The sequence below is a fragment of the Neofelis nebulosa genome, chromosome 2 (genome assembly GCF_028018385.1).
Source record: "Neofelis nebulosa isolate mNeoNeb1 chromosome 2, mNeoNeb1.pri, whole genome shotgun sequence".
In the NCBI taxonomy this organism is placed as follows: Eukaryota; Metazoa; Chordata; class Mammalia; order Carnivora; family Felidae; genus Neofelis; species Neofelis nebulosa.
Window position 1 is genome coordinate 833194 of NC_080783.1, and position 26081 is coordinate 859274.

Here is a 26081-nt window from a genome sequence, read left to right on the forward strand (position 1 = left end):
GTGACAGGGGTCAGAGACCTGACGGAGGGATGGGCCTCGGGGCTGTGGAATCGGGTTCCGGGAGGTCAGCGTGGTGGGAGGAGGGTCTGCGGACCCTGAAGGGCTCTGGGCCGCATCCCCTGGTGACGGGGAGCCACTGTGAGAGGGCCGGGCACACCCGGGGCACACGCTGGCCCACGCCCGAGCAGCTTCCAGGACTGCACCCTCCCGGCCGCCAGGGTGGGGCGCTTGGGGGTCAGCCCGGGAGGTGGCGGTGTGGCCCTGTCAGCGGTGTCCGGGGACGGGGCGAGGGAAGGGGGTCACCTTCCTCGGCCTCTGCCAGTGCCTCCCGCAGCCGTGTCGCGCGGCTCTGGGCTTGGGCACGCTCGCGCTCTGCCTCGCTCAGCCGGCCGCTCAGGCTCACCACCTGGAGGTGCCAGTCGTCCTGGGCGGAAGGACCCAGGTCAGGGGGCAGCCCGGTGGGTGAGTGGGGGCCGAGGTGTCCGGCTGGAGGTTTGGGGGGCTCGGGCACGCTGACCGGGACCCTGGTGGGCATCATAGTGGTGCCCGGCGCCAGGGGCTCCGCTGCTAATTGGGAGTAAGGGAGGAGGCCCTGAGCCGTTGGGGCGGCAGCTGAGTCTTGAGGGACTGTGGTGTTTGTTGCTATCTGTCACGCCCAACAAAGGACAGTCTGAGCGCTGAGGCGCCCGGTGACCCCAGGGCCCGCCAGGGCCTCAGCGGGTCTGGGGTGGATGGACAGATGGACTGCAGAGTGACGGGCAGCATCTCCGTGTTTCTGGGAGCCCCGGGCCATGTCCTCTCCACCCCCTTACCCGTTCCCTCTGGGCAACCCGCAGCTTCTGCACAAAGTCCGTCAGGGCGCCTCGCACAGAGTCCACGTCCACATCTGGGCAGGGGTCGCCAGGTGCCGGTGAGGGCCATCGGAGTGGTGAGCCGGACCTGGTCGGGGGGCCGGCGCTCTGGACGCTATCTGAGCCTGCAGGAGAGCGGCAGCGGAGGGGATGCGGTGGGGACGTGGTGGAGACTTGGTGACGGGCATGCAGGTGCCCTGCCCCCCCTTTCTCTGCTTGTCCCCACCCCCAGGGAGCTTGCGGGGGCACGGGGTCCAGGCCCCTCACTGTGTGGGTCGTGAGGCCCAGGGAGGGGAGGAGGGGTCCTGGGTGGGTGCCAGAGCCGGGACAGGAGCCTACCCGAAGCCACTGAGGACACTGACCTGTGCTGGGGAAGCCGGGCCACTCGGGGGAGCCTGAGGGGCCTCGTCCCCGCAGCCCCAGGCCACGGCACAGGGTGGACCACAGCCGGCCCAGCTGGGCCTCCGCGTGCCGCCTGGCACCTCCAGCCCGGGCCAGCTCCCCTTCCAGGCTGTGGATCCGGCGGCCGGCCTCGTCCAGGCGAGCCTGGAGGCCGTCGGCCACGCTCCCGGCCTGCTGCAGCTTCCCCGTGACCATGTGCAGCTCGGCCCGGAGGGTCCGCTCGGCCCCCCGGCTCTGGCAGAGGCCCTCCTCCAGCTGCTGCTTACGGGCCTCAGCTCCAGCCTCCGCCTCTTCCAGCTCCCGCCGCAGCCTCAGGACCTGTGGGAGGGTCATGAGGGCTCACGTGGAAGCCCTTTGTCCCAGAGCCACCTGCCCTCCGCACCTTGCCCCCAGGCCTCTTGTCCTCACTCCCTGCTTGGCATGTCACGGCCAGGGGCACCTCGGACCTGCCTCCCAGCCCGTGTCTGGCGCTGGGGGCCCCTGAGCCCAGGTGGAGAGGGGCACCTCAGGACCACAGAGCACATCCTGGCAGGCGTCCTTTCAGACTCGTGAACCCCCCAGCCAGCTGTTGGCCCTAGGCTGTCCCCTCCTGTGGCAGGGGACCGGCTGCCTCCAGCCAGCCCCATGCTCGTCTGTGGCTGCTCTTGGCCTGTGGTAGCAAAGGCTGGGTCAGCATCGTCCTGAGACCAGGGCTGGGGAGCCTCAGGGGGCCTGACGCAACACCACGGGCTTCCGCGGGGTGGCACGGGGGTAAACCAGCCTCCCCGGCACACAGCACCTATGGGCCGAGAGGAGAGGCCTGGCCTCTGGGAGGCCGGTCCTGGGCTCTTGTACCTGGGTCACTCTTTCTACCCTTCCACGTTCACCCCTCGGGTCTGCTGGGCCCCAGGCCCCTCTCTTCTCTGGCGGCCTGGCCTGGGTGCGGAGGGGCCCTACCTGACCACCTGCCCCTCTGTAGCCACCCGTCCCGTCGTCTCCAATGAGGCCACCTTGTCTGCCTCTGCGGACCCTGGTCACAGCCTGACCTGTGCCGCTTAGCCCCTGGGATGGGGCCTCCGCTCACACAAGGTGCCCCCTAAATACCTGCGAGTGAATGACGGAATAGACAGGGTCACGTCACCCCTGTGTCACCCAGTGACAGGCTTGGGGGAGGCAGCCAGGCTCCCGGCTCGAGGCCACAGAGCCTCTGCCAGACCGTAAGCCCTGGCACAGGGGGCAGAGCCGGGCCCCACCCCGTTTCCTCTCCGGGTGGCCACAGTGTTAACGACCCCATTCACGGGTAGAAGTAAGGAGCCGTGAGGTCACACAAGGGTCACATAGGTCGTGGGAGGAGAGTCCAGGTTCTCTGTGCACGGTGGGTGCTCGGTGCAGCCGCCGTGTGCGTGATTTTGGGTCCGGACCAGGGGGTCCCACGCGGGCCGGGCTGTGGGAACACACGTGCAGGCGTGGGTGTAGGTGTCACTCCAAATCCAGAGGCTCTTTGACAATTGGGCATTTGGGGGCTCTTGCCTGTCCCCTGGCTCAGAACTCGCATGTCCCCTGGGCGAGACTGTCCCTTTCTAAAACACGAGAACCTTAGGAGATGCAGGGGGTCCCCACTTTCCCTGCATTCGTTCAGTCAGCACCCCTGTCCCTCGGCCCTGGTGGCACCCAGGCCCCACGTTCTTTCTCCGGTTCTCAGCCCGCAGCATGTTCACCTGCGAGTGTGGGGTGGCACCGAGGGGGTCGCCGGGCCCCTCCTGGGCCCCTGCCTCTGCTCATACGGGCTGGGGAGGGAGCCTTCCTCCTGGGCGGCGCCGCCCCCCACTCTGGCCAAGCCCAGTTCTGGGCGATGGGGGATGTGGGTGGTGGGGGTGCCCTCCGAGACCATGCCCTTGTAGCTGATGGACTCCTGAAGCCGTTTTTGTCTGAGGCCAGGACACCCCGTGGGCAAGGAGCAGGCTGGGCCCCTCGCTGGCTGTCACCCTCGGGGATCCTGGTCCGACACATGTCTCTGTGCCTCGATGTCCTCATCTGAAAAGGAAGGCGCTAGACCTTCCTCACGGGGGGTCGGTGGTGGGGGAGGGAGGAGGGAGGGCGGTGCAGCACACGCTTGGCCTGGAGGGAGCACTGGACCCCGGGTTTCTCCTCCCCGTGCACCTCACGGCCCACTCACAACGGCTGCGGATGTTTGGACCGGCCTCCCACCTGGAGGGGTATCTAGGCCCCTCCTCTGAGCGGTCCCGAAACCGAGTGAACTCGGTGTGAGTGGCCCTTGACTCTGGAGACCGAAGCAGATGGATGAAGCCGTGCAGGTGGTCTCTGAGCCCCGAGGCAGCCGGGCCGGGAGGTGCCCAGCCGGCAGCCGGTACGGCCACCGACCCCGCGAGCAAGGCCGCCTGCCCGTGAGCCCAGCCCTGCCATCAGGCCCCCCGCTGTGGAGTCTTCTTGGCACGTGCACCGTCGGGCAGAGCCAAGGCGCCCCTCTGTGCCCTCGCCGCATTCCTGATCTCAGGGGCCACAGGCGTCCAAGTGGTCGTTTTCAGCCATTAATCTTGAGGCTTGTCATCCGTACCCCATGGGGCAGACCCAGCCGGAAGCCCCACGAGTCTGAGCAGGGCCCTCCAGCTGAGGCTGCAAGTGTGGGGACAGAATGTTCCAAAGGCACAGACAGCGAGGCCATGTCTTGGAGCTCGGGCTCCGCGGTCCGGTGGGTGCCCTGGAGGCACCTGGGGGAGCCGGACAGAGGGGGGAGGGGACATCTCTGTGGGGGCGGGGCTCCAGGACGGCTGCCCTCACCTGTGTGCCCAGCTCCTGGAGCTCCCGGCAGGCGTCGGCGCGAGCCTGCTGCACCTCCCGTAGGCTGGCCCGCAGCTCACAGGCCTCCTTCTGGGCCGCTGCTCGTGCCTCCTCCAGGACCAGCACCTTCTGTTCCCTTTCTTCCTTGGACCTCTGAAAACTGAGCAGAGTGTCACAGGCTGGGGCTCCAGCAGGTCCCGCAGAGACCTTTCCGCCGCCCACCTCACTCCGGCCGGATGCCTGCCCCGTATCTCGGCTCTACGGTGTCCCAGAGCCCAGCCTCCTTGGGGCTGCCTGGGGCCGGTCCCCTCGGGCATACTAGGTCCGGGTGCCCAGCCGGATCTGCCCCTCTCCACGTCTCTAGACCTTCCCTCCACCCTTCTCCGTGCTCCAGCCACACTCCCAGAGACCCGGTGTCCAGCGCCAGGCCCGCACCTCTAATGCCCCTCTGCGAGGCCTGCGGTCCCGGCTTCCCGGTCCCTCCCATGGGGGGCCTCCCAGAGTCCTGGAACAGGCCTCTCTTCCTCCCTCCACTCCCCAGCCCTTGGCCGTCTCTTGCCCACCACTTGGGGCTTGTGTGGCCCGCTGGACGGGAATGCTCCGAGGGCAGGGACAGGTCCCCGCTCGTGTGCGGGCACCGTAGAGCCTTCTGATGGACAGCTGGCACTGTGAGCTTAGTGAGTCCACCCACCATCCTCTGGCCCACCTCAGTAGAGCACCCCGCGTCCCGCACACTTTGCCCCTCCGGTGGATTTCGGGGCCAGAGGGCCCCCTGACGGATGCTGCACGGGCTCATACCTGGCCTTGTCCTGCTCTGCCCTGAGGAGAGCGGCCCGCAGCTCGGTGTTGGAGCTCTGCAGCACAGCCTTCTCGCGGGCCTCCTCGCCCAGCGCCCGGCGGGCCTCCTGGGCCTCCCTGCGAAGCCCCTCGCGGCTCTCCTCGCTGCCCTGCAGCTCCCTGCGCAGCACGGCCAGTGCCTCCTGGGCCTCGTCCAGCTGTGCCCGCAGCCCCTCCGCCTGGGGAAGGGGCACGAGGCTGTCGGGGCCGCCGGGGGCCGGGGCGCCATGGGCAGGTGGGGGGGGGGCGGGTAGGAGCTGCCGATCGGCCTCTGGCTCTGGTCCGGCAGCGCCAGGTGCCCCCAGCCCTGTGTGCCCAGGTGCTTGAGAGAAAAGCAGACAACCTGGCTCCGCCCACCTGCGGGTGCAGGGTGCCTCACGAGGGCTGGTCCCAGAACTGGGGAGGTGACGGTCTGGCCCTGCTGGCCCTGGGCCCTTGCTCCCTCCCTGGCCCCCGGGGATGCTGCTTGCCAGACAGCAGGGACAGCGTGGCACCTGGCTGTGCCCACACATCCGTACTGCCCCCTCCCGGGTCCAGATGCCTCCGCTTGACGGCCCCCCACCCCCGCTGCTGCCCGCTGGCCTTCAGTGATGCCGTGGCACTGGGGCTGCTGCCCGCCCTGGGGTGGGTAGCCGTGCAGGTGGCCCTGGCTCGAGACCCCTGCTCCGCGGCCCTCATCTCCCTATCACGTGGGAGGCAGGGGAGGGTGGGTCTCTGGGCAATGGTGCCCTCAGAATCCTCTGGCAGCACGAAGGCCGGCTCGGGCCAGGCTGTCCAGTTTGCTTGGGCGGCAGGTTCTCACTGTCACCAGGGCCCTGGACAGAGTGCTCCGCAGAAGCATGGACACCCTAAACCCAACGGGTGGGGGGAAGCAGAGGCCCCCGGCTGGGCAGGCTCTGGAGCCAGTGGGGGCCACCCTGGTCTCAGGGCTCAGCAGCCTAGACTCCTGCCTCGGGCCGCTTTGAAAGCTCTGAAAAGCTGACCCGAGGACGGGGAGAGGCTGTAGGTGTGAGTCCTGTGCCCTGCCCCTACCAGATGTGTTCCAGGCCCAGAATGGGACACCCGTCACGCCGTCCTCCCTACAGCGGGATCCCCACGCCCTCTGGGGGCTTCTAGGCAGGGCTTGCTGGTTCTGTGGTTGTGTGAAGCTCAGGGCCTGAGCGAGGGCCAGAGCTGGGTCAGGGTGGGGTCGGGGGTCCTCCTCACTCCTCGCCCCAGCACCACCTCCCCCTCGACCCTTGGAGGGAGGGTCTGGAGGCGAGTGCAGACCCAGGGCAGGGGCGGCCCACCTCGCAGCGCCCGCACTTTGGTAAGGGAGATCTCCAGGCTCGGCCGGGACCTCTGGTCTCCCGCCTCCCAGGCCTGTGCTCCAGCCCTGACCGGGGCACTCTAGAGAGGGCTCCGTTCAGGCTCGGGTGTCCCGAGGAGGAGGTGGAGAGGAGGTGGAGGGGGCCGGCGGCGTGCCGACAGAGGGGAAGCCGCAAAAACTCTGAGCCGTGTCAAGGCGCTGGTTTGCCAAGAGCAAACCCCACTTTGCTGGCCGTTTCAGCGGGACATTGTCCAGGCCCCTGGCCAGCCTGGCTCCCGTGTCCGCCCGCTGTTATTGTTGTTCTGTTTTTGGGAAGGGCCTGAGCACCCCCCCCCCCCGCCCCACTCCCCTTCCACCCCCCACATATGGGAGCCACAACTGTGCAGGGCAGTTTCCGCCGAGCTCAGCAAAAATCCACCGAGGAGGTCAAGGACCAGCAAAGGGCCCTATCCATCATAAAAGGAACTGTTTTCATTTCCCAGGGCAGAGGAGATGAAAACGAGCACAACAAAGCTGGAGAAGGGCCCCCCTCACCCCTGCACCCCCACCCGCTTCCCTCTGCCTCATGAGAACAGCCATCCTCTTTACAGGAATTTTACAGCCAAATCACTTAATGTGATTATAATAATTATTTCTTTACTAGAAATTGTATAAACAGCATCTTTTGAAATCTCCTGCAGGGAGGTGGTTCCAGGGCTCTGCACCGCCTGAGGGAAGGCAGGGGAGGGGCCGGCAAGGGGCTCTCGCCCGTGCGTGTGAGCACACACATGCGTGGTCAGCGTGCGTGTCTGCAAGCGACGTGTGTGAGTGTGGCGTGTGCACCTGCACACGCATATGCAGGAACACGCGTGCCCATGTGCCCACGCACATGCGTGACGTATGTGCGTGTAAGTGCATGTGGAGCTGCGTGCCGCGGGTTTCCCTGTGAGTGTTGTGTCCGCATGTGAGTGTGTGTGGGTGCATGCACAGGCACGCTGTCACTTGTGTGCATGCGTGTGCACGTGTGGGCAGGGGTGTGAACGGTGCAGCGGGTTCACGTGTGTGTGCAGGCACACACGTGTGGACTCCAGGCAGCGCCGAGAGAAGCCTGGACGTTCCTTCAGTTTAAAGGCTGTGAAAACGTTATGGTTTCCATGGCGACCGGGCCAGCCTGGCGCCTGGGAGGCTCTTCAGTGCTGCTGTTCCCGGCTTGCTCCTCCTGCCCCCGCCTCAGCCTCCTGCTCCCCCACTGCTTGCTGGGGCCCCTCTCCTTTCTGGGGGTTCCCTCCCCTTTCTGGGGTTCCCTCTCCTTTTGGGGGCCCCTCTCCTTGCCGGGGGTTTCCTCTCCTTTCCAGGACTCCCCTCTCCTTCCCGGGGGCCCCCCCTCTCCTTCCTGGGGCCTTTTCCTTTGTAGGGGTTCCCTCTCCTTTCTGGGGGTTCCCTCCCCTTTCTGGGGTTCCTTCTCCTTTTGGGGGCCCCTCTCCTTGCCGGGGGTTTCCTCTCCTTTCCAGGACTCCCCTCTCCTTCCCGGGGGCCCCCCCTCTCCTTCCTGGGGCCCTTTCCTTTCTAGGGGTTTCCTCTCCTTCCCGGGGGCCCCCTTTCCTTTCCGGGGGCCCCTCTCTGGGAACCTGAGCTTCTCGGGAGGCCTGTGTTCTCTCCTCTTTCACCTCTCCAGAACAAATGTGCCCCCAGTCTCCTGGCCCCTCCCCTGCAGCCCCCAGTTTTAAAATCTCATTTTGCTTCCCCGTGTGGTCGCTGACCGGGCCTGACTTTGAAATCTGTTGAAAGGAGACCTTTCTCTTTGGGGGCCAAAGTAAACAGCTTGTCATGTTAAATCATGCTCTCTCCCTCCCTCTCCCTCCACCACGGGGCCTGCCCCTGGGGGCGCTGGGGGAGGGCTGAGGAGCCCCCCTCTCTCTGCTGCTGCCTCAGCAGCCGGTGTCTGCTTGTGCCCCCCCGAGCTCTGGGTCAGCGCGCTGCCTGCCGGCCTCGGCGCCTGGCCCGGGGAGGGCACGGGTCCCCCAGTCCTCGCGGCCCCACCTGGGCGCAGGCTCACCCTCCCCCAGCCCAGATCCCCGTGCCCTCCTGCCCTCCCCTCTCCCAGGCTCCCCAGGTGCTGTCACGTCTCCCTCAGGAACACCTCCCCAGTCTTGCTTGCCTGCTGGGCCGCAGCCTGGCCTGGCCTGCCCTGCCCGAGACTGTCCCCCACAGCAGGACACCGGCCCATGGCTCCCGGGGGCCCCTGCGGCAGCCTTGAGGCCGCGGCCGGGTCCACGCACGGTCGGCCCCGGAAACACCACAAACCCCCCACACCTCTGCCCCTCTACCCGCCCCCCACCCCGGGCACCCCCAGGGCAGCTCCACCCCACCCAGTGCCCAGTCCCCTGGGCTCCGTGCGTCGTGCTGCATGTGGGCAGAGCCTGGCCAGACCCACCGCACGCAGGCTCTGCCCAGGGCTGGTGGGACGGATGGGTCTCCGGGCACCCCTCCCCCTCCCCGGCACCTCTCCCCCCTTCTCCCGGCACCCCTCCCCTTTCACCCCCTCACTTCTCTCCCGGCGTTGCTTCTCTCTGCCGCCATCTCCAGGAGACTGTCTCTCAGAGCCGCGGCCTCTCTCTGATGGGCCGAGATGGCGTCCTCGAACTGGGCCTGCAGGGCCTTCAGCTCCGCAGCCGTGGCGCTGACGGTGGCCTGGAGAGAGCGGCAAGCTGGCCGCGGCATCCAGGGGCAGCCCAAGGCTTGAGCGGCCGGTGGACAGCCATCTGCTGTCCCGGGGCCGGGCGGAGGCTTGCTCGGGCCGCACAAGGCGGGCAGAGCAGAGCCCCGGGCCAGCCTTCCTATGCCGCCCACTGCCCGTGCCACCGCTGCCGGCCCCGAGGGGACGTGGTGATGGGGGGAGGTCTCCCCGCGTGGAGGGGCTGGCCCTTTCCCCCATGCCTTTCCTTTGGGGTCTCCAGGCCACCAGGCCAGGGCAGCTTGGGGGCGGGGACCCAGTCAGGGACTCAGGTGCTGACCTCTTTCAAGCCTAAAATGTTGCTGTTGGGCCGTTCAGCTGAGGGGCCAAGAACAGCCACTTGGCGAACGAGACAGGCCCTGCCCTCAGAGGAGGCTGACTTTGAGACCCCCTCAGCTGGGCAGTGTGCTCGGCATTCGTGCCCAGGACGTGGGCGTGGGAGAGGCAGCCCGGGTCCCGTGGTCCTGTAGTCTGGGATGTCCACTGCGGTCAGTGCGCGGGGGCTCGCCCTTCCGAGGCGTGCCTCTAGTCCCCCTCTCTGGGACCCTGCCCATTGGTGGAGGGCCAGAAAGGTGGACCCCAGCTCAGAAGACATGGTGGTGGCAGGGAAGGGGGGAGGTGGGTCCCAGGACAGCCCTGTCCCCGAGTCCAGGCGAACACAGGAGCCCCTCAGTCAGTCTGGCCCTTGGTTTCCCGAACTTTCAAATAGGCAGGTGGCATTCGGGGATGCCCACGGTCCCTGCCAGCCTAAACATGCGAGCACCCACCGACATGCCCGGAACGGGGCCACGGGGCTCAGCCTACACCCACCCCCTAGAAGGAGGCCCCCCTGCAGAGACACTCAGGCAGCACAGACATTCATCGGACTCAGCTTGGCCTGGATCTGCTCTCCTGGACCCTCCTCTCCAGCACTACCCGGTGGGCACTTGGAGGAGGAGGGGTCCCCTGGGCCCCAGGCTAGGAAGCAGTGCCCGAGCTTTCCTTGTCCATGAACAAGGATGCTGCCTGCTCACCTGGGGCCCGAGGCCCGCCTGGCTTCCCGGCCTGTATGCTTCCCCTCGCCTCTGCCTTGGCCCCAGGGTGGTCTAGGCCCCCACGGGGGGGCCGGGGGGAGTGGAGCCGGCTTCGTGTCCCAGGGAGGCACAGGTGCCTGTGCTGGTGCCCCCGCACTGGAGCCCCACCCCCGCCCACCCAGATTCTGTAGGCCGCTGCCCCAGGGCGCTAGTGGGCTGGGGCCCTCTGAGGCCTGGCCTCCTGCTCTTGGTGAAGGAGCCTCACTGGTGCCTCCTCCCCTTGCCCCTGCCGTCCTTCTGCATTACCCCCCACCACCCTCCCGTCCTCCTGCACTGACAGGTATCACCTTGGGTGGCCCGTTTGGCCGTGCCCTCGGGGCGGACCCAGCGTTGCTGTGGCGGCCTGGCTAGGAAGGCCCTGCAGAGGCTGTGGGTGACAGGATACAGCCCAGGAGCCCCTCCACCTGCCAGGGGGCTTTTCTCACGTCACCCCACAACTGGTTTTCCTCGGCAGGCATTTCTCCTCTCCTTCCGTCCTCAGTGGGTTTTAATTTCCACGTTCCTTGCCAAGGGGGCAAAACGACCCTTAACGAGCTCGCTGAAGTGCCCGCCCGCTGGCTGGCCGGCTATCCCCAGTCCAGGCGGAGACTCAGCCAGCACAGAGGGGGAAGGCTCCCGAGCAGCCCCTCTGAGTTGGGGGGTCAGCTCCCAGGGTCTGGGGGGGGGGCAGTCCCTGGTTCCCTGACGAGAGTGGGATGGGCGGGGCAGCTCGGTGGGAATGGGAGGAAGGAGGGCACCACCCCGTAGGCCCCCCCACGCCTCCCAGCTGTGCCCACGGAAGCACCGGCCAGCCCGTGACAGAGCAGGGCGGGGGCTCCAGGGAGAGGAGCTCTTGGACAAGACTTTTCTGGGTGCCGTGAGCCCCTCCGGGTGGCGGTGCTCAGAGTGACCCTGTCTGGCGGTGGGGGGGGGAGGGGGTGGAAGGCAGCCGGCTCCTAACCGCAGCCCCCTTTCCTACTGACTGTGCCCCTGGGACAGGACTGCGTGTCCCTGCCTCCCCAAGGCCCCGCTGGCTCTGCATCTGCCCCCGCCGGCAGCCTTCTCAGTGCCCGCTGCTGCTCGAGCAGGTGCAGAGTCAGTGACGCTGAGACAGTGGCTCCTGCTCCGACACCAGTTCTGGGCCGGGCACTGCAGCCGGTGTTCTGTCCACACGCTCGTTCCCTGACTCGCTGAGTCATTCACTCAGCACCAAGGGAGCATCTCACCCTTTGACCTGGGGGCTGGGACACACCAGGGACAAGGGTGAAAAAGGGTCTCCTAGAATAAAAACGAAGGTGACAGGAGCTGGAAGGACACAGGCAGGAGGCAGAAGGGACAAGGTGCTGGCCTGGCCTTGCCCTGGACCACGCTGGCTCCCTGCAGTCTGCGGGGTGCGAGAAACGCCCCGTGGGTCTCTGGGCTGCTCCCTGCCTGCCTCTGCTCAGTGCCCGCCCCCGGGGTCCTGACCCCGCTGCAGACAGCCCTCCCCTGAGCTCGCCGTGGTCCTTTCACCTAGCTCTGGCCACCTCCCCCTGCGGGGGCAGGGGTCATCCCCACCTTGCCTACACTGGTGGGACTGCACTGCATTTCATAATAGGCTGAGCCTCCCCCACTGGAGACAGCAGTGGGGGCCCAGCTCCACACATGGGATGGGGACACAGGGTCCCCAGGGTCGCTGCCTGCCCTGTTCCCTGGACACGGGCTCCTGATGGAGTCTGGAGCCCCAGGTGGCCCCAGCTCGTTGCCTGAGGCAGCCTCAGTGTACCTGTGGGCGGCTACCCACGGGGGGTCTCTCCTGTCCCTCGTCCCTCGGGGATGCCTTTCTCCTGGCTCAGCTGGAGACTCTCTGTGGTGTCCTTTCCAGCGAGAGTCTGCCTCAGGCACAGTGCTGGCCTTTCCCAGTTTGCTTTCTCCTTTGGACGCATGTCTCCAATGAGCCAGCCCCAAGAGGCCTCACGCACATTTCCTGCGGTTCCCTTTTGCCAAGTGCATCTCAAGTGCACAGACAGGCAAGGCTGGATGTACATGGGGCTGGGCGGGGCACAGGGCTGGGTCCCGCCCGCCTCTGCTGCTGGCTCACCTGCGGCCCCAGGCCCTCCTCTCTGGGCCCTTTCTGGCCAGGCCCGCTGCTGGCGAGTAGGGACTGGCTCTTGGAAGCCCCCACCCCCCAGCCGGCTTTGGTTCACTGGGCCTTTCCTTGCCATTAAGACAGTGCCCCCTCCCAGCAGGAGACCTGGACATTCCCTGGAGGGTAGAGAGGGCTGTGTCCCTGGGACCAGGAAGGAAGGGGGTGCATCTGAGGGTCTGCCTGAGCCTGCTGGGCAATGCAGGTGGCCAGGCTGGGTACCCAGTGTCTGGCTTGGGTGCACAGGGCTCACCTCGGCTTGCTTTTGTTGGCTCTGGGCCTCCTGCCGCACCTGTCCCAGCTCCTGCATGGCTCTGAAGAGTTCTTCCCTGAGCAGCCTCCTCTCTTCTTCTTTCAGTGACAGGGCCTGGCAGGATTTGGGGGGGGGGCATGCTTGTGAGGGTCAGGGGGCCTCCACAAGGGGAGGCTGCAGCAGAATGCTGGGTGCTAAAGCCTCTGCCAGGATGTGTTGTGTTCTTGATTCCACATCCCTGCTCAGGGAGGGGCATCGCTCCAGAGGCAGCCCTTGTCCCGAGTCGGGTTAGTGGGGCCTTTTTACTCTGTCTGCATTGGTCCAGCTTCCATGCCCGTGCTCAGTTCTCTACACACTGGCTGGATGATCAGGTGGGTGGATGGTCAGACACAGAGATGGATGGTGGATATGGATGGACAGCTGAGTGTGTGGATAGAGGGAAGGATGTTTAAGTGAATGGATGGACAGATGGTCAAGTGAGTGGTTGCATAGATGGATGGTCATATGAATGCATGAATGGTTGAGTGCGTGGATCGTTGATGGATGCTTAAGGAAATTGATGAATAGATGTATGGTTAGGTGTGTGAATGGAAAATTGGGTATGTGGATAGATGGCTATGTATGCGGGAGGAGAGCTAAGTGTATACATAGAAGGATGGATATTCAAATAAATGGATTGATGATGACAAATGGAAGGACAGTCAAGTGCATGGATGGATAGATGGATGGATGGATGGATTGGTGAATGGATGGATGGATTGGTGAATGGATGGATGATGGATTGGTGGATAGATGGATGGATGGATGGATGGATTGGTGGATGGATGGATTGGTGGATGGATGGATTGGTGGATGGATGGATTGGTGGATGGATGGATGGGTGGATGGATTGGTGGATGGATGGATTGGTGGATGGATTGGTGGATGGATGGATTGGTGAATGGATGGATTGGTGGATGAATGGATGGATAAATGGTGGATGGATGGATGGATGGATGGATTGGTGGATGGATGGATGGATGGATTGGTGGATGGATTGGTGGATGGATGGATTGGTGGATGGATGGATGGATGGATTGGCGGATGGATGGATTGATGGATGGATTGGTGAATGGATGGATGATGGATTGGTGGATAGATGGATGGATGGATGGATGGATTGGTGGATGGATGGATGGATGGATGGATTGGTGGATGGATGGATGGATGGATTGGTGGATGGATTGGTGGATGGATGGATTGGTGGATGGATGGATTGGTGGATAGATGGATGGATGGATGATGGATTGGTGGATAGATGGATGGATGGATGGATGGATGGATGGATTGGTGGATGGATTGGTGGATGGATGGATTGGTGGATAGATGGATGGATGGATGGATGATGGATTGGTGGATAGATGGATGGATGGATGGATGGATGGATTGGTGGATGGATGGATGGATGGATGGATTGGTGGATGGATGGATGGATGAATGGATGGATAAATGGATTGGTGGATGGATGGATGGATGAATGGATAAGTAGGTGGGTGGATGTCTGTTGACTGGGACTGCTGTGAAGACTGAAGCTTCAATAGCAGTGATCTGGAAAGGTCAGCCCTCTTTGTGGGTCAGAGAAAGCATGGTGAGGTGGAATGTGAGGGTTCCCTACTGCCCGAAAGTCCCCCATCACCTCTTGCATCTCATTTTCCAACTGGAGGAGACTCTCATCCCGCTCATGCTTTAGGCTCTGAATTTCCTCCTTCAGAGCCTCCCTCTTGGCCGCATTCTTTGCTACCAGCTTCTTCTCCTGTTCCAAGCGGTGAGCTGCCACTTCCTTCTCCTCTGTCAGAGACAGACTCAGGGACTCCTGGGCCAATGCAAAGGAACAGGCTATGAAGACTGCATAAGTCGGGACATGTGAGGCCAGCAGGTACCTGTAGTCCTGAGTGAGACCCGGTTCATGGGACGTCAGGACAGGACAGGACCCCAGGAATGGCCACTCCAGTCAGCTAAACACCCTTTGTCTCACACAATGACGTTAAAGCAAGAGCTGGGTCTCGCCACCTGCCGTCCCTATGTAGTGGCCCATCTACCTCTCCCAGCCCCCACATTCAGAAGATGTGTAACATGCTAAACAAGACCTCACAGGGGCCTGTGGCCAGTGGGACAGCTTAGCGGGAGGAGGGAGCTCCCTCCGGCTACCGGGCCTCAGACTGCGGCCAGGCCAGCCAACCCGAGGTCTGGCCTCTTCTGTGGGGGGAGAAGACCCCCCTGCACAATGCTCCAGGCCCTGGACCGCCCACGTGAACTATTCGAGTCCTCTGGGTGCGGCCCCGGTATGGCTAGGGCACCTCTCGCCTGGCTGGTCTCCTAAGCTCCCTCCCCCATGTGTCTGCTGACTTCTGGGACATGGCAGTCTCCTGGGAAGTGACCACACAGCAGCGGCCCAACGGAAGCAGACCTTCTCCCTCTGGAGCCGAGCCAGGTCCTCGTGGTGGGCCAGCGCCTGGCTCTCCAGGGCCAGCTGCAAGTCCCGCTCCTGCTGTGCCACCTGCCGCCGAAGCCTCCCCACGTCCCACTGCAGCTTTGTCTCCTGGACCTCCCAGGCACTTCTCAGCTGCTGCATTTCCACTGTGAAGTGACAGAGGCATCAGGGACCGGCCACAGGGCCCCCACCGCATGGAACCCCTGTGGCCCTCACAGACTCCCTGTGGAGTGATGGCCCCATGGGGTGACAGCCACCTGCTTTGAGGAGGCTGCCAGAGCCAGTGGGACAATGCACTCCGTGCCCCACTGCAGTGTATGTCCTAATTGTCACCTTGTATTGCCTCTGGCCGGGCCCACACAAGGCAGGGGCGCTGGGCAGGGAGCACGGGGCCTGGGAAGGGAGCATGGGAGCTGGGTAGGGAGCCACCATGCTGGTCCTGTGGCCGCAGCCCAGTTCTGCGCCTCGGCCCGGCACTGAGAGCAGGCTGTGCAGGTGGCCGGCCCTCCTAGACAACAGTGGCATGACCCGATCAGCCACGTGAGCTCCAGGCCTGTGTTCGTGTCCCTTCAGGGGACTGGGGAGTGTGAGCAGCACATCTGGGGACTGAGCTCCACTGAGGGGAGAGAGGAGCAGAGAGAGCCTGCCCGAGGAGCACCTTGCAGGGCCTGCCGAGCGAGCCGCATGCTCCGGGCCTGTCCCTCCAGCTGCTCCCGCTGTGCCTGGAGCTGCATCACCAGCTGCTGGGTCTCAAAGAGGCTTCTCTCCAGAGAGTCCCTCTCAGCCCTGCAGAGTCATCAGACAGTGGAGCAGGTCACCCAGGCGGTCCTGCTGATGAGGGACGGTGCACAGTCCTTTAGCTAGATAACGGAACAGTGCCCACCGAGGCTGGGCTCATCAATCAGAAGATAAACAGAATGAACGTCTCATTCCTTTTTTTTTAACTCTTTTTTTTTAGGTAGGGTCCACGCTGAATGTGGGCTTAACCTCACGACCCTTGGATCAAGAGTCGTGGGATCTACCAAGAGCCAGCCAGGCATGGCCCATCATTCATTTGAAATCTCTAAAACGGGGCGCCTGGGTGGCTCGGTCGGTTAAGCGGCCGACTTCAGCTCAGGTCACGATCTCGCGGTCCGTGAGTTCGAGCCCCGCGTCGGGCTCCAGGCTGACGGCTCAGAGCCTGGAGCCTGCTTCCGATTCTGTGTCTCCCTCTCTCTCTGCCCCTCCCCCGTTCATGCTCTGTCTCTCTCTGTCTCAAAAATAAATAAACATTAAAAAAAAAAATGAAATCTCTAAAACCAAATTAGGCCCTGCACAAAATAATCTTTCAGGTGGATTAAAAAGCTAAATGAAAAACAAAACAAAACAAAGCACAACAACAAATAAACAACTCAGAACTATAAAAACCATAGAAAAAATAGAGAAAGGTATTTTATAAAGTTTGTAAGCAAAACACAAAACCGAGAAGACAAAATAAAGAGGCCAGCATATCTGAACACACTTAAAGGGGTTGGGGGCTTATGCAGAAAGATTTCACAAACCAACTTAAAAACAAGGGACAAAGAGTTAATATCCATCATATGCAAAGAGCTCCTACGAATCAATGACAGGTCAGCTGATCCTACAGAAAAATGAGAAAAATGACTGTTATTCACAAAGAAAACGCAAAGGGGGAATGAACATATAAAGTTTGCTCACCCTACTGGTACTCAAGGAGATTCAAATGACAACCATGTGGTGTCATTGACCAAGCACCAGATTGACACAACTTTAAACAATGTTTATATTCAATGTTGGCAAGGGTGCGAGGACCATTTTCTTTGTGGAGGGGAGGCTAGGAAACTTCAAGATTTAAAGCGTGCCTATTTTGGAGCCAGTGATTCCACTCCCAAGTGTCGGTTCTTTAGAAATACACATGAACCAACTATACACGTACAAGGATGCTCACTGCAGCCTTATATCGCGCACTAACTGGATGTGGCTTCCATGCTAAGTGGCAGAATGTTCTAGAAATGCTAAGTGGTAGAATGTTCTAGAAATGACGGTGCATCTAGTGAGTTGTTATCGAGGACGAGGAAACTCTCTTCTCTGATCTCTGAGAAGCAACGTGTCAGAGCGGAAGAGCACGCCCAGCGTCCACCGCGTACGAAAGCTGCCGCGGTGTCTCTGTGCACGCAGACACAAATGTGCAGAAAATACCTGCAACTCAGAGCAGCGTTCATTCCCGGGGAGGGGGGTGAAGTGGCTTGAAGGAGTTGTCAGAAGACAACCAATCAGCCCACCGGTCGTCGACCAGCCAGCGAGCACGTTGTAACCGATACTGTGCTTGGCCCCACGCGAGGTGTTTTACGGTGAAAACATCTGCCAACCAAACAGCACACGTGCACACACCACAGACACACAAAAATACTCACGTGAGCGCACAAACGGCAGACACACATCCCCACACAAATCGATGGATCGGGGAGGGCCGTGGGCCCCGGGGGACCCTGCTCACCGCTGCCACCTTGGTAGGGGGGTTGGGCGTGTCGACACCGTCCAGGGCTCGCTCTTGCCTGCAGAGCCCAGAAACTTCACTCCTCCGATGTCCCCAGTGCCCCCTTCCAGTCCCCATCCTAGTAAGCACCTCACGTTCCCTGCTCCCCGCTTCTGTGTGAACAGAAGGCAGCGGGGGCTGCCTCGGATGCCCTCCCCAGCACCTCGAACCCACCTCCTCCCAGACAGCAGCCTGGTCCCCTCTGGGAGAAGCGGTCTCTGCCGCTCAGACACCAGAATCTTCTTTCACCCCAAAGCCTGGTCTCTCCTTCCTTGGGAGCCCAAGAGCACCTCAGCCTCCTGGAGCAGAGGCCCGGCGTGACCAGCGAGGGCACAGGCAGGATGCAGGCAGACACCCTCCATCCACCTCTCCGGGTGCCGAGCGAGCCAGCAACCCCTCAACTGGGCATGCGCCCCTAGCGCCGCAGCCTGGTCAGGGCCTGGGTGTGGGGGCTGGAGGAGCTTGAAACCCGGGGTCCTCTGTCATCAGCCCACCACGGAGAGGCAAAGAGCTGCCGCAGGACTTCTCGCACCTGGTGGTTACCCGGGAGCTCATTAAAACCGCAGTGGCCAGACCCTCCGGCCCATGGAGCCAGCCAGACAAACACCTACCGTGGGAGCTAGGCGGCACCCTGTGCCAGCATATGTGATTTCAGGACAAGCCCCCGGCAGCCTTGTCACCGGAAGCTCAGACCGGTCACTGTAAAGTGCTGTTTAATGAGCAGGTGACTGTCTGGGGCCACAGGGCTGCCCAGTGATCGGGGCAGAGCCTACGGGGAGGACCCTGGGCTGCCACTGCCTCTGCCCAGCCTCTGTCCGTGATCTGGGCAGCAAATACTGACAGGTGACAGGGGCCCTCCAACCCCTGCTTGTCTGAGCACCCGTGGGGCCTGGAAGGGGGCGACAGGCAGGGACCCTCTGCTCCTGCTGACCCGGAGCAGGCCTTTGTTAGGTTTTCTGTTCCTGTTTCTGTGCGAACTTTCATTTGCAAAAGAGGTTTGTCTGTGAGGATGTTCAAGGACCTGGGACTCAAGGGTTCTGGTGACCCCCAGGTTCTGGAGTTCCAGGAGGAAACCTTTTCTACAAAAATACTTAGATGTTCTCAAGAGAGCCCACAAGTTTGGTGACAGAAAGCAACCAGCTTTTGGATTGCTGCAGAGGCCATGGGACCAGCTCAGCTTACCAGGTGACAGCCTGAAGGGCACCCCCGTTCTTACCTACAAGTGCCTATTTCACGTCTTCTGGAAGTGGCCCCTGCTGATTTTTGAAGCTTGCTCTGGCCCTGCCCTCAGCCTCATGGTTCCCTGGGGTTGACACTGTGCCTGGCTTCAGGGATGGGCGTGTGACCCCAGCCTGCCAGTCTGAGCCTTACAACTCCCGGGACTGGTTCAGGGATATCAAATGGCTCAATATGGCCAATGGCAGCAGCTTTTGGGTTTTTGGGGGGAGGAGGACACTGTGTCTGCTGGAGGAGGGAGCCTGGGGTGGCCACTGACCATTTGCCACCTCGCACCCCGACTCTGCCTGAGAACAAAGTCTCCTGAGTTAAGTAGCACTGAGCAGGGAGAGGCAGGATTCTGACAGCACTGTGGGAGCACCTGGATCCAGCCTTGCCTGAAGCCATGTGTATCCTGAACTTAGATTCCTTGAGCAGGACATCCCATGCCTTCCTTCTGCTGGTCTGGACTGGGTTTCTGGCACTTGCTATCTGGCCAGTGTGGCCACCTCTCTCAGGAGGGCCATCCTGGGACTCTCACTGGATTCAATTCTTCTAGATGATCCTCTCAGCCAGGCTCTGTGTCTGCCCTTCATTCACAGCCTCTCTCCCATGTAGACATAACATTGCCCTGCCCTACAGTCGCCGAGTGAGTGCCTATCCCCTGCCGCACTGCGGGCTCTTCGAGGGCGAGGCCGTGTGGACAGAACCTGCTGGTAGGGCCCCAGGTACCTGAGCTCGGCCGCCTCCTCAGCCGTGAGCCGGACCTGCCTCTCCAGGGCCTCCTGCTTGGCCAGCAGCTGGGCCCGCTCCTCAGACAGAGCCTCCTTCTCCTGCAGGGTCCTCTGCAGCGTGTCCCGCTGGGCCTCCCGGTCCTGCAGGCTCTGGGCGAGCTGCTCCTCCAGGGCCTGCTTCTTGCACGTGACCTAGAGGAGGGGGAAGGGACAGTCCAGCAGGGAGTGGGAGGGTGAGGGGGGCCCTCTCAGGGAAAAGAAGCGATTTCGTGCAGAATGGCAAGGAGGGAAGGGTGGGGAGGAGGGTGGGCATAAGACGAATTGGACCTCAGAAGTACGTGTGTGTTCACAGCAGAGGGGCTCTGGTGCCTGTAGCCACGATGGAGGCGTCCCTGAACTGAGCACTCCCAGGGAGGAGCCAGCTGCCAATCTAAATGGCAACCCGGGTCAGCCCACAAGGGTCCAGGGGGCAGGAAACATCACACAGTGATGGCCATAGAAAGTGGCAGGGGACCTGGTTGCTGCAGACCGACACTTCCATCAAGAGCATCACAGGAACCTGGACGGAACATAACACAGGAATCTGCACAGAGCTTCTGAGAGCTGCCGAGGCAGCTGGGACCTCAGAGGAAGGGACACGGAGGAACGAGGTACCTCTTCTCTGCTCAGAATTTGATTTAAAAGTTTTGGCTGAGAAGTTGAGAAGCCAAGGAGAGCTTCTGACAGCACTCTGGCCTTAGGGGAACAAAAAACTCAAGCTCAGAGCCATCCTAGCAGAGGGGCCCGAACAAACACTGCAGCTCTGAGTTGTATTCGCTGCAGGACTTCACCCTGGTAGTGGTGGTGAATCGGAAGTAGACCATCTCTCATAAAATCTGAAGCTCGGTTTGAAGCCCTTCAACCAGGGACTATGGTGGTCATCTACCTTCACTTCTTGCCAGGACCAGAGCAAGAAGAACAGTGTCATCACGATCCTGAAGTTATTTCTACAGGTTTTTTTACCTAAGATATTTAGCATTTAATCAGCATTACCAGGCATATCAGGAGATAAGATGATATGGCAGGGGAAAAAAAGTAATAATATAAACACAGATGCCTCCCTGACCCCTTGGGTACCCAGATATTGGAGTTGTCAGACACAGAGTTTAAAATAGCTGTGACTAAGTGTTCAAGATGATGGATGGCAAGATGCAGAACTTCACAACAGAACTAGAAACTAAATATAAACAATATAATTTAAAAATACAATAAGCAAAATTAATAAATGTATGAGTTCAATGCCAGCTTGGATGGAAAAGAGAACTAATAACCTGGAAGATAGACAAAATAATGTGTTCAGACTGAATCATGAAGAGAAAAAAGGAGGAAGAACACAGAAGAGAGTGTAATAGACTTATGGGACAAAGTAAAAAGGTCCAACATATGTACAATTAGGGTCACAGAAAGAAAGGAGAGAGAATATTTGAACAGACACTGCACAAGAATTTCCCAAATCTAGTAAACTACATCAAGCCACAGATTTAAAATGAGCCACAATCCTCCAATAGGATAAGTACGAAGAAAACAGCACATAGAGTATACTAAAGTCTCTGAATACCAAAGATGAAGAAATATATCTTTTACAATCAGGGGAAAACACACATTGCCTTAAAATGAGCAACAGTAAGACTGACATTTGACTTCTAAACAGCAACAATGAAAGTCGGAAGATGGCAGATGAATTCATCAAAATGCTGAAGGAAATAATGGCCATCCTAGTATTCCACGGCCGGTAAAAATATTCTTCAAACATAAAGACCAGAACTTCCTGCTTCTGTAATGAGGAGGGAGGTTGTTCAAGACCCACCCTCCCACCTGGAACAGAGAGAAAATCTATACGATGTATGTCTAATATAGCTGAGGGCATAAGAGATGCCAAGTAGCCAAGAGCCAAGGAGACATGTATCCAGCTGAGCCCAGCGCTTCATCACATATCTTCCTTGAGGTATTCTCCAGATCCCAAGTCGTGCAAGGCCCAGAACCTTAGCAGCCATGCATAAAGCCTTGGCTAAAAGTCTGGGAACTTGGCTTATGGTTTCAATGGGCTTATAAGATCAGGGAGACCTAACGTGTCATTCAAAGCTACCAAAGCAGCTGGGGTTTGAGAGGAGAAAACAGAAAACATCAGAAAGGAGGGGAGACTCAGATTCTATATTGGTTTTTTTATTGCTTTTTTTTTTTTTTTTTAAATAACTCCCAAGAAGTACAGGGTCAAGGGACCATGAATGTGAATGAGAAATGGCAGGTGAGAGTCTGAGAAGTCAGGTAGAACTTCGGGCAGTCTTACAGAATTGAGAAACAAAATCTGCAGTTAGGGCTCACCAAAATATGGAGGCCCTGGTCAACACCCCAGACTTCCAGCTAGGAGACAGGAGAGCTATGTTATACTCCAGGGTGCACGGGAAATAGATTGCTCCTCACAAAAGACTGAACCCCAGTTACAAACCAGCTTGATCCGGGACTGGATAAAACTGATCTGCTCCTGCTTTGATTTCCCAAGATCAAAACAAATTCCCTCTGGAAAAAGTTGGTATCATTCAGAGCCTCAAGTTATCCCTACAAAAACATAAAGTCTTATTCAATATATTCTATTATGGATATCAGCAGGCAAGACAAATGACTGAAAGCCACGAGATGAAAGATAATAGAAAGAGAGCCATTAGGGGATCTAGATGATGGAGTTATCAGAAAAAGACTTGAAAAAGATTGCACTTAATATACCTATGCAGATAAAGAATTTTGCCAGATAACTGGAGTGCATGTGTGTGTGTGTGTGTGTGTGTGTGTATGTGTGTATGTTTGTGTGTGTGTGTGACTGTTTAAAGCAAAAATTTTAATAATATATGGTAGGGTTTATAATAGCACATGTAGAAACAAAATACATAGTGTGAAGAGCACAAAGGATGAGAGGGGTGAATGTAATACATGGCTGGAAGGGTCTTAAATTGTTTTTGAAGTAGTAAAATATTATTTAAATATGAACAATGCATATCATAATTTTAGAGTGATTACTAAAATAATAAGGAAAAGAACTATAGCTTAGAAACATCAACAGACAACACAAAATGCAATTCTACATAAATACGTAACTAACTCAAAAAAGGCCAGAAGGGAGGAAAGTAAAATGTTATTTTTTTAATGAGACAAATAGGAAACAAATACCAAGAAAACAAATACAAAGATGTTTCAACCCAACATATCAATGGTTACACTAAATGTAAATGGTACAATCACTCCAACTAATTGGTAGAGACTGTCAGAGTAACAATAAAAGCAAGACCCAATAATATGCTTTTTATAAGAAACACACTTTAAATACACAGAAACAGACAAATTGAAAGTAAACGTATGGAAACATATACAATGAAAACACTTAGCACGACAACACTGGTATGGCTAAATCAATATCACAAAAAGTAGGTATCTAGAAAAAGAGATAAGAGGGAATGTTTTATAACAATGAAAAGTTAATGCACCATGAAGACATGAACTACTTAATGTGTATACACCTAATAATAGGAATTCAAAACATGAGGCAAAAATGGACAGGACTGGGGCGCCTGGGTGGCGCAGTCGGTTAAGCGTCCGACTTCAGCCAGGTCACGATCTCGCGGTCCGTGAGTTCGAGCCCCACGTCGGGCTCTGGGCTGATGGCTCGGAGCCTGGAACCTGTTTCCGATTCTGTGTCTCCCTCTCTCTCTGCCCCTCCCCCGTTCATGCTCTGTCTGTCTCTGTCCCAAAAAAAAAAAAAAAAAAAAAAATGGACAGGACTAAAGGCTGAAAGAGACAATCCTACAATCATAGATGGAGATTTTAATGCCCTTCCAGCACTAATGATTAGATCAAGGGGACAAAAACAACCCGCCAAGTAAAACATAAAAGACAAACAAACAAACCCCAAAACAGTGAGGACATGGAAGTTTTAAAGAATACTTGACCTAATTGATATTCACAGACTCTCCATCCACCAGTGGCATGGTGCACACCCTTCTCACATGAGCATGGGATGCTCAACAAGATACGATGGGCCATAAAACGTGCCTCAGTACCTTTAGATCTATTCAAATAACATGGAGTATGTTTTCTGACCACAATGGAATTATATGAGAAATGGGTAACAAGTAGGCATTTCCAAACACAGGAAAATCCCCGTGTTTGGGAGTTAGGCAATGTACATCAATAAGCCACAGGCCAAAAGAGAAGTCACACGGGGAATGAGAAGATAGCTTGAACCGCACGGTAGTGAAGGTACAGAGAGCAGAGGAATGCTACATTTGTTTCAGAACTTGAATTCCTTATCAAAACTTTTCTCACAAGGGAAATGTCAGACTGAAATGACTTCACTAGCAAATTCTACTAACATTTAGGGAAGAAACAACACCAATGTCAAAACATGTTCAAGAGGTAAATAAATTTTCCAACTTCTTTTATGAGTCCCTGGTTCCAAAACTGAGAAAAACACTATGAGAAAAGAAAATCACAGACGAATAGTCCTCGTGAATATCAAAGCAAAAATCCTTCACAAAATGTTATTAAACTGAATCCAAAAATATATAAAAAGGCTATTAACTTATGGCCAAGTAGGCTTTATCTCAGGTATGCAAGGTTGTTGTGACGTTAAAAACATGAGCCCCTATAATCCACCACATTAACAGAATGAGGAGAACAATGATATTATCACTTTATAAAATAAAAGCAGTTAAAGGAATTCAAGATTCAGGGCATCTTGGTGGCTCAGCCAGTTGGGCGTCCAACTTCAGCTCGGGTCATGATCTCACGGTTCGTGGGCTTGAGCCCCACGTCGGGCTCTGTGCTGACAGCTCAGAGTCTGGAGTCTGCTTTGGATTCGCTCTCTCTCTCAAAAATGAATAAGTATTTTTTAAAAGATGTTAAAAAAATTCAAAACTCATCTAAGATTAAAAAAACAATCCTGAAAGGGATTTGAAAGGGAATGAAAGGGAACATCCTTAGTGTAATAAGGGGGATCCGTGAAAAGCCTACAGAGAACATCATCCATGACGGTGAAAGACTGAATTCCTTCACCGTGACTGGGATCGGTGAAAACATGGCCACTCTCACCGTTTCTTTTCAACTTTGTCCTGTGGCTCTTTAGTCAGTGCATCAAGAGAAAAAGAAATAAAAGTCACCAAGATCAGAAAGAAAGTAAAACTATTCTTTTTTTGGCTATCCACAAATGCCATGATTATGAGCATGTAAAAGCCTGGCACTCATGAGTGACTTTGTCAAGGTCGCATGGCTTAAAGTTCCTAGATGAGACTGTATCCCATACACTAGTAATGAACACCAGGAAAATAAAATTAAAACAACAAGGCAATTCACAATATCAAGCTCAAGAATTAATGTAATCAAATGTGTGCAAGACCCCTACACTGAGCACAAAACACAGCTGAGGGAACTAAGTAAAGAAAGAGAGATATTCCACGTTTTCGTGGATGGACACCTCAATGTCGTGAAGGTGTCCAGTCTTCTAAAATTGACCTATGGAGTCAACACAATCCCAATCAAGGACCTAGGAGGGTTTTGCGGGGGACAAAAATTCACAAGCTGATTCTGAAATGTATGGATATGAAAAAAAAAATAGAGCAGTGAAAACCATTTGAAAAGGAAGAATAAGACTGGGGGAGTCACACTACTTAATTTCAAGACTTACTGAAAAGCTACAGTAACCAAGACAGTGTGGTTTTGGGGAAAGAAGGAACAGATTGATGTGTACCGATCGACAATCTGATCTGTGCACATACACACATATATATGATCGATTTACTTTCAACAAGTCAGGTAATTACTCAGGTAGTTCAAGGGAGAAAGGACAGTCTGTAAAAACTGGTGCTGGAACAATTGGATATTCATCTGAAAAATAACAGACTTCAATGCCTACTTCACACAACATACCTGCGGTCCTCACACTTTTGTATGCATCAGAATCACCTGGAGGGTTTCTGAAAATCCAGATTTCTGCCACCCATCCTGGAGTTTCTGATTCGGTTGGGGTTTTTAAAATTTTTTTTTAATGTTTATTTGTTTTTGAGAGAGAGAGAGACAGAGCTTGAGGAGGGAAGAGGCAGAGAGAAAAGGAAACAGAATCTGAAGCAGGCTCCAGGCTCTGAGCGGTCAGCACAGAGCCCGATGTGGGGCCTGAACTCACAAACTGTGAGATCGTGACCTGAGCTGAAGTTGGACGCTTAACTGACTGATTCAGTAGGTTCTGAGTGGGGAATTTTAAGAATCTGCATTTCTATCTAGTTCCCGGGTGATGCTGATGCCGCTGGTCTAGGGAACACACTTTTAGAGCCACTGCCATACGGAAAAATCAACATGAAGTGATCACAGACCTACATGTAAGAACCAGGTGAAAACACTGGAGGGTCTTTTCTTCTCCTTGTCCTACACAGAAATGTCTCAGCAGCACCTAGAAAATACTAGCCATACATTTTTTTTTAAAACTTGGCAAGTTGGATTTCGCCAAAGTTAAAATTTTCTGTCCATCAAAAACAGCACTAAGAAAATGCATAGGCAAGTCATGAACTTGAGCAAACTCTTCTAAGTACATCCATCTGACAGAGTACTCGTGTTCAGGATATATGAAGACTTCCTATACGTCCGGAGCCAAAACACACACACACACACACACACACACACACACACACACACACTAAAAAATGGGCAAAAGACTCGAACAGACACTTGACAAAATAAGGTATACGAATTTCCAATAAGCATTTGCAAATGTGCTCAACATCATTTGT

The 26081-nt window shown here is 57.2% G+C and overlaps 1 protein-coding gene across 2 annotated transcripts in view; it reads right to left on the bottom strand.

Moving 5' to 3' along the window:
- Window positions 1-26081, bottom strand: part of LOC131494413 (ciliary rootlet coiled-coil protein 2-like) — a 58092-nt gene that overhangs the window by 1417 nt on the left and 30594 nt on the right. For both annotated transcript variants that reach the window (XM_058698788.1, XM_058698777.1), the window contains 11 exons: window positions 19274-19467; window positions 15449-15576; window positions 14767-14936; window positions 13996-14172; window positions 12321-12434; window positions 8704-8847; window positions 4830-5047; window positions 4032-4191; window positions 1214-1571; window positions 813-976; window positions 304-424 (listed from right to left, as the gene is read on the bottom strand). In XM_058698788.1, the coding sequence (XP_058554771.1) occupies window positions 304-424; window positions 813-976; window positions 1214-1571; window positions 4032-4191; window positions 4830-5047; window positions 8704-8847; window positions 12321-12434; window positions 13996-14172; window positions 14767-14936; window positions 15449-15576; window positions 19274-19467 (1948 nt within the window). The remainder of the gene's footprint in view (window positions 1-303; window positions 425-812; window positions 977-1213; window positions 1572-4031; window positions 4192-4829; window positions 5048-8703; window positions 8848-12320; window positions 12435-13995; window positions 14173-14766; window positions 14937-15448; window positions 15577-19273; window positions 19468-26081) is intronic.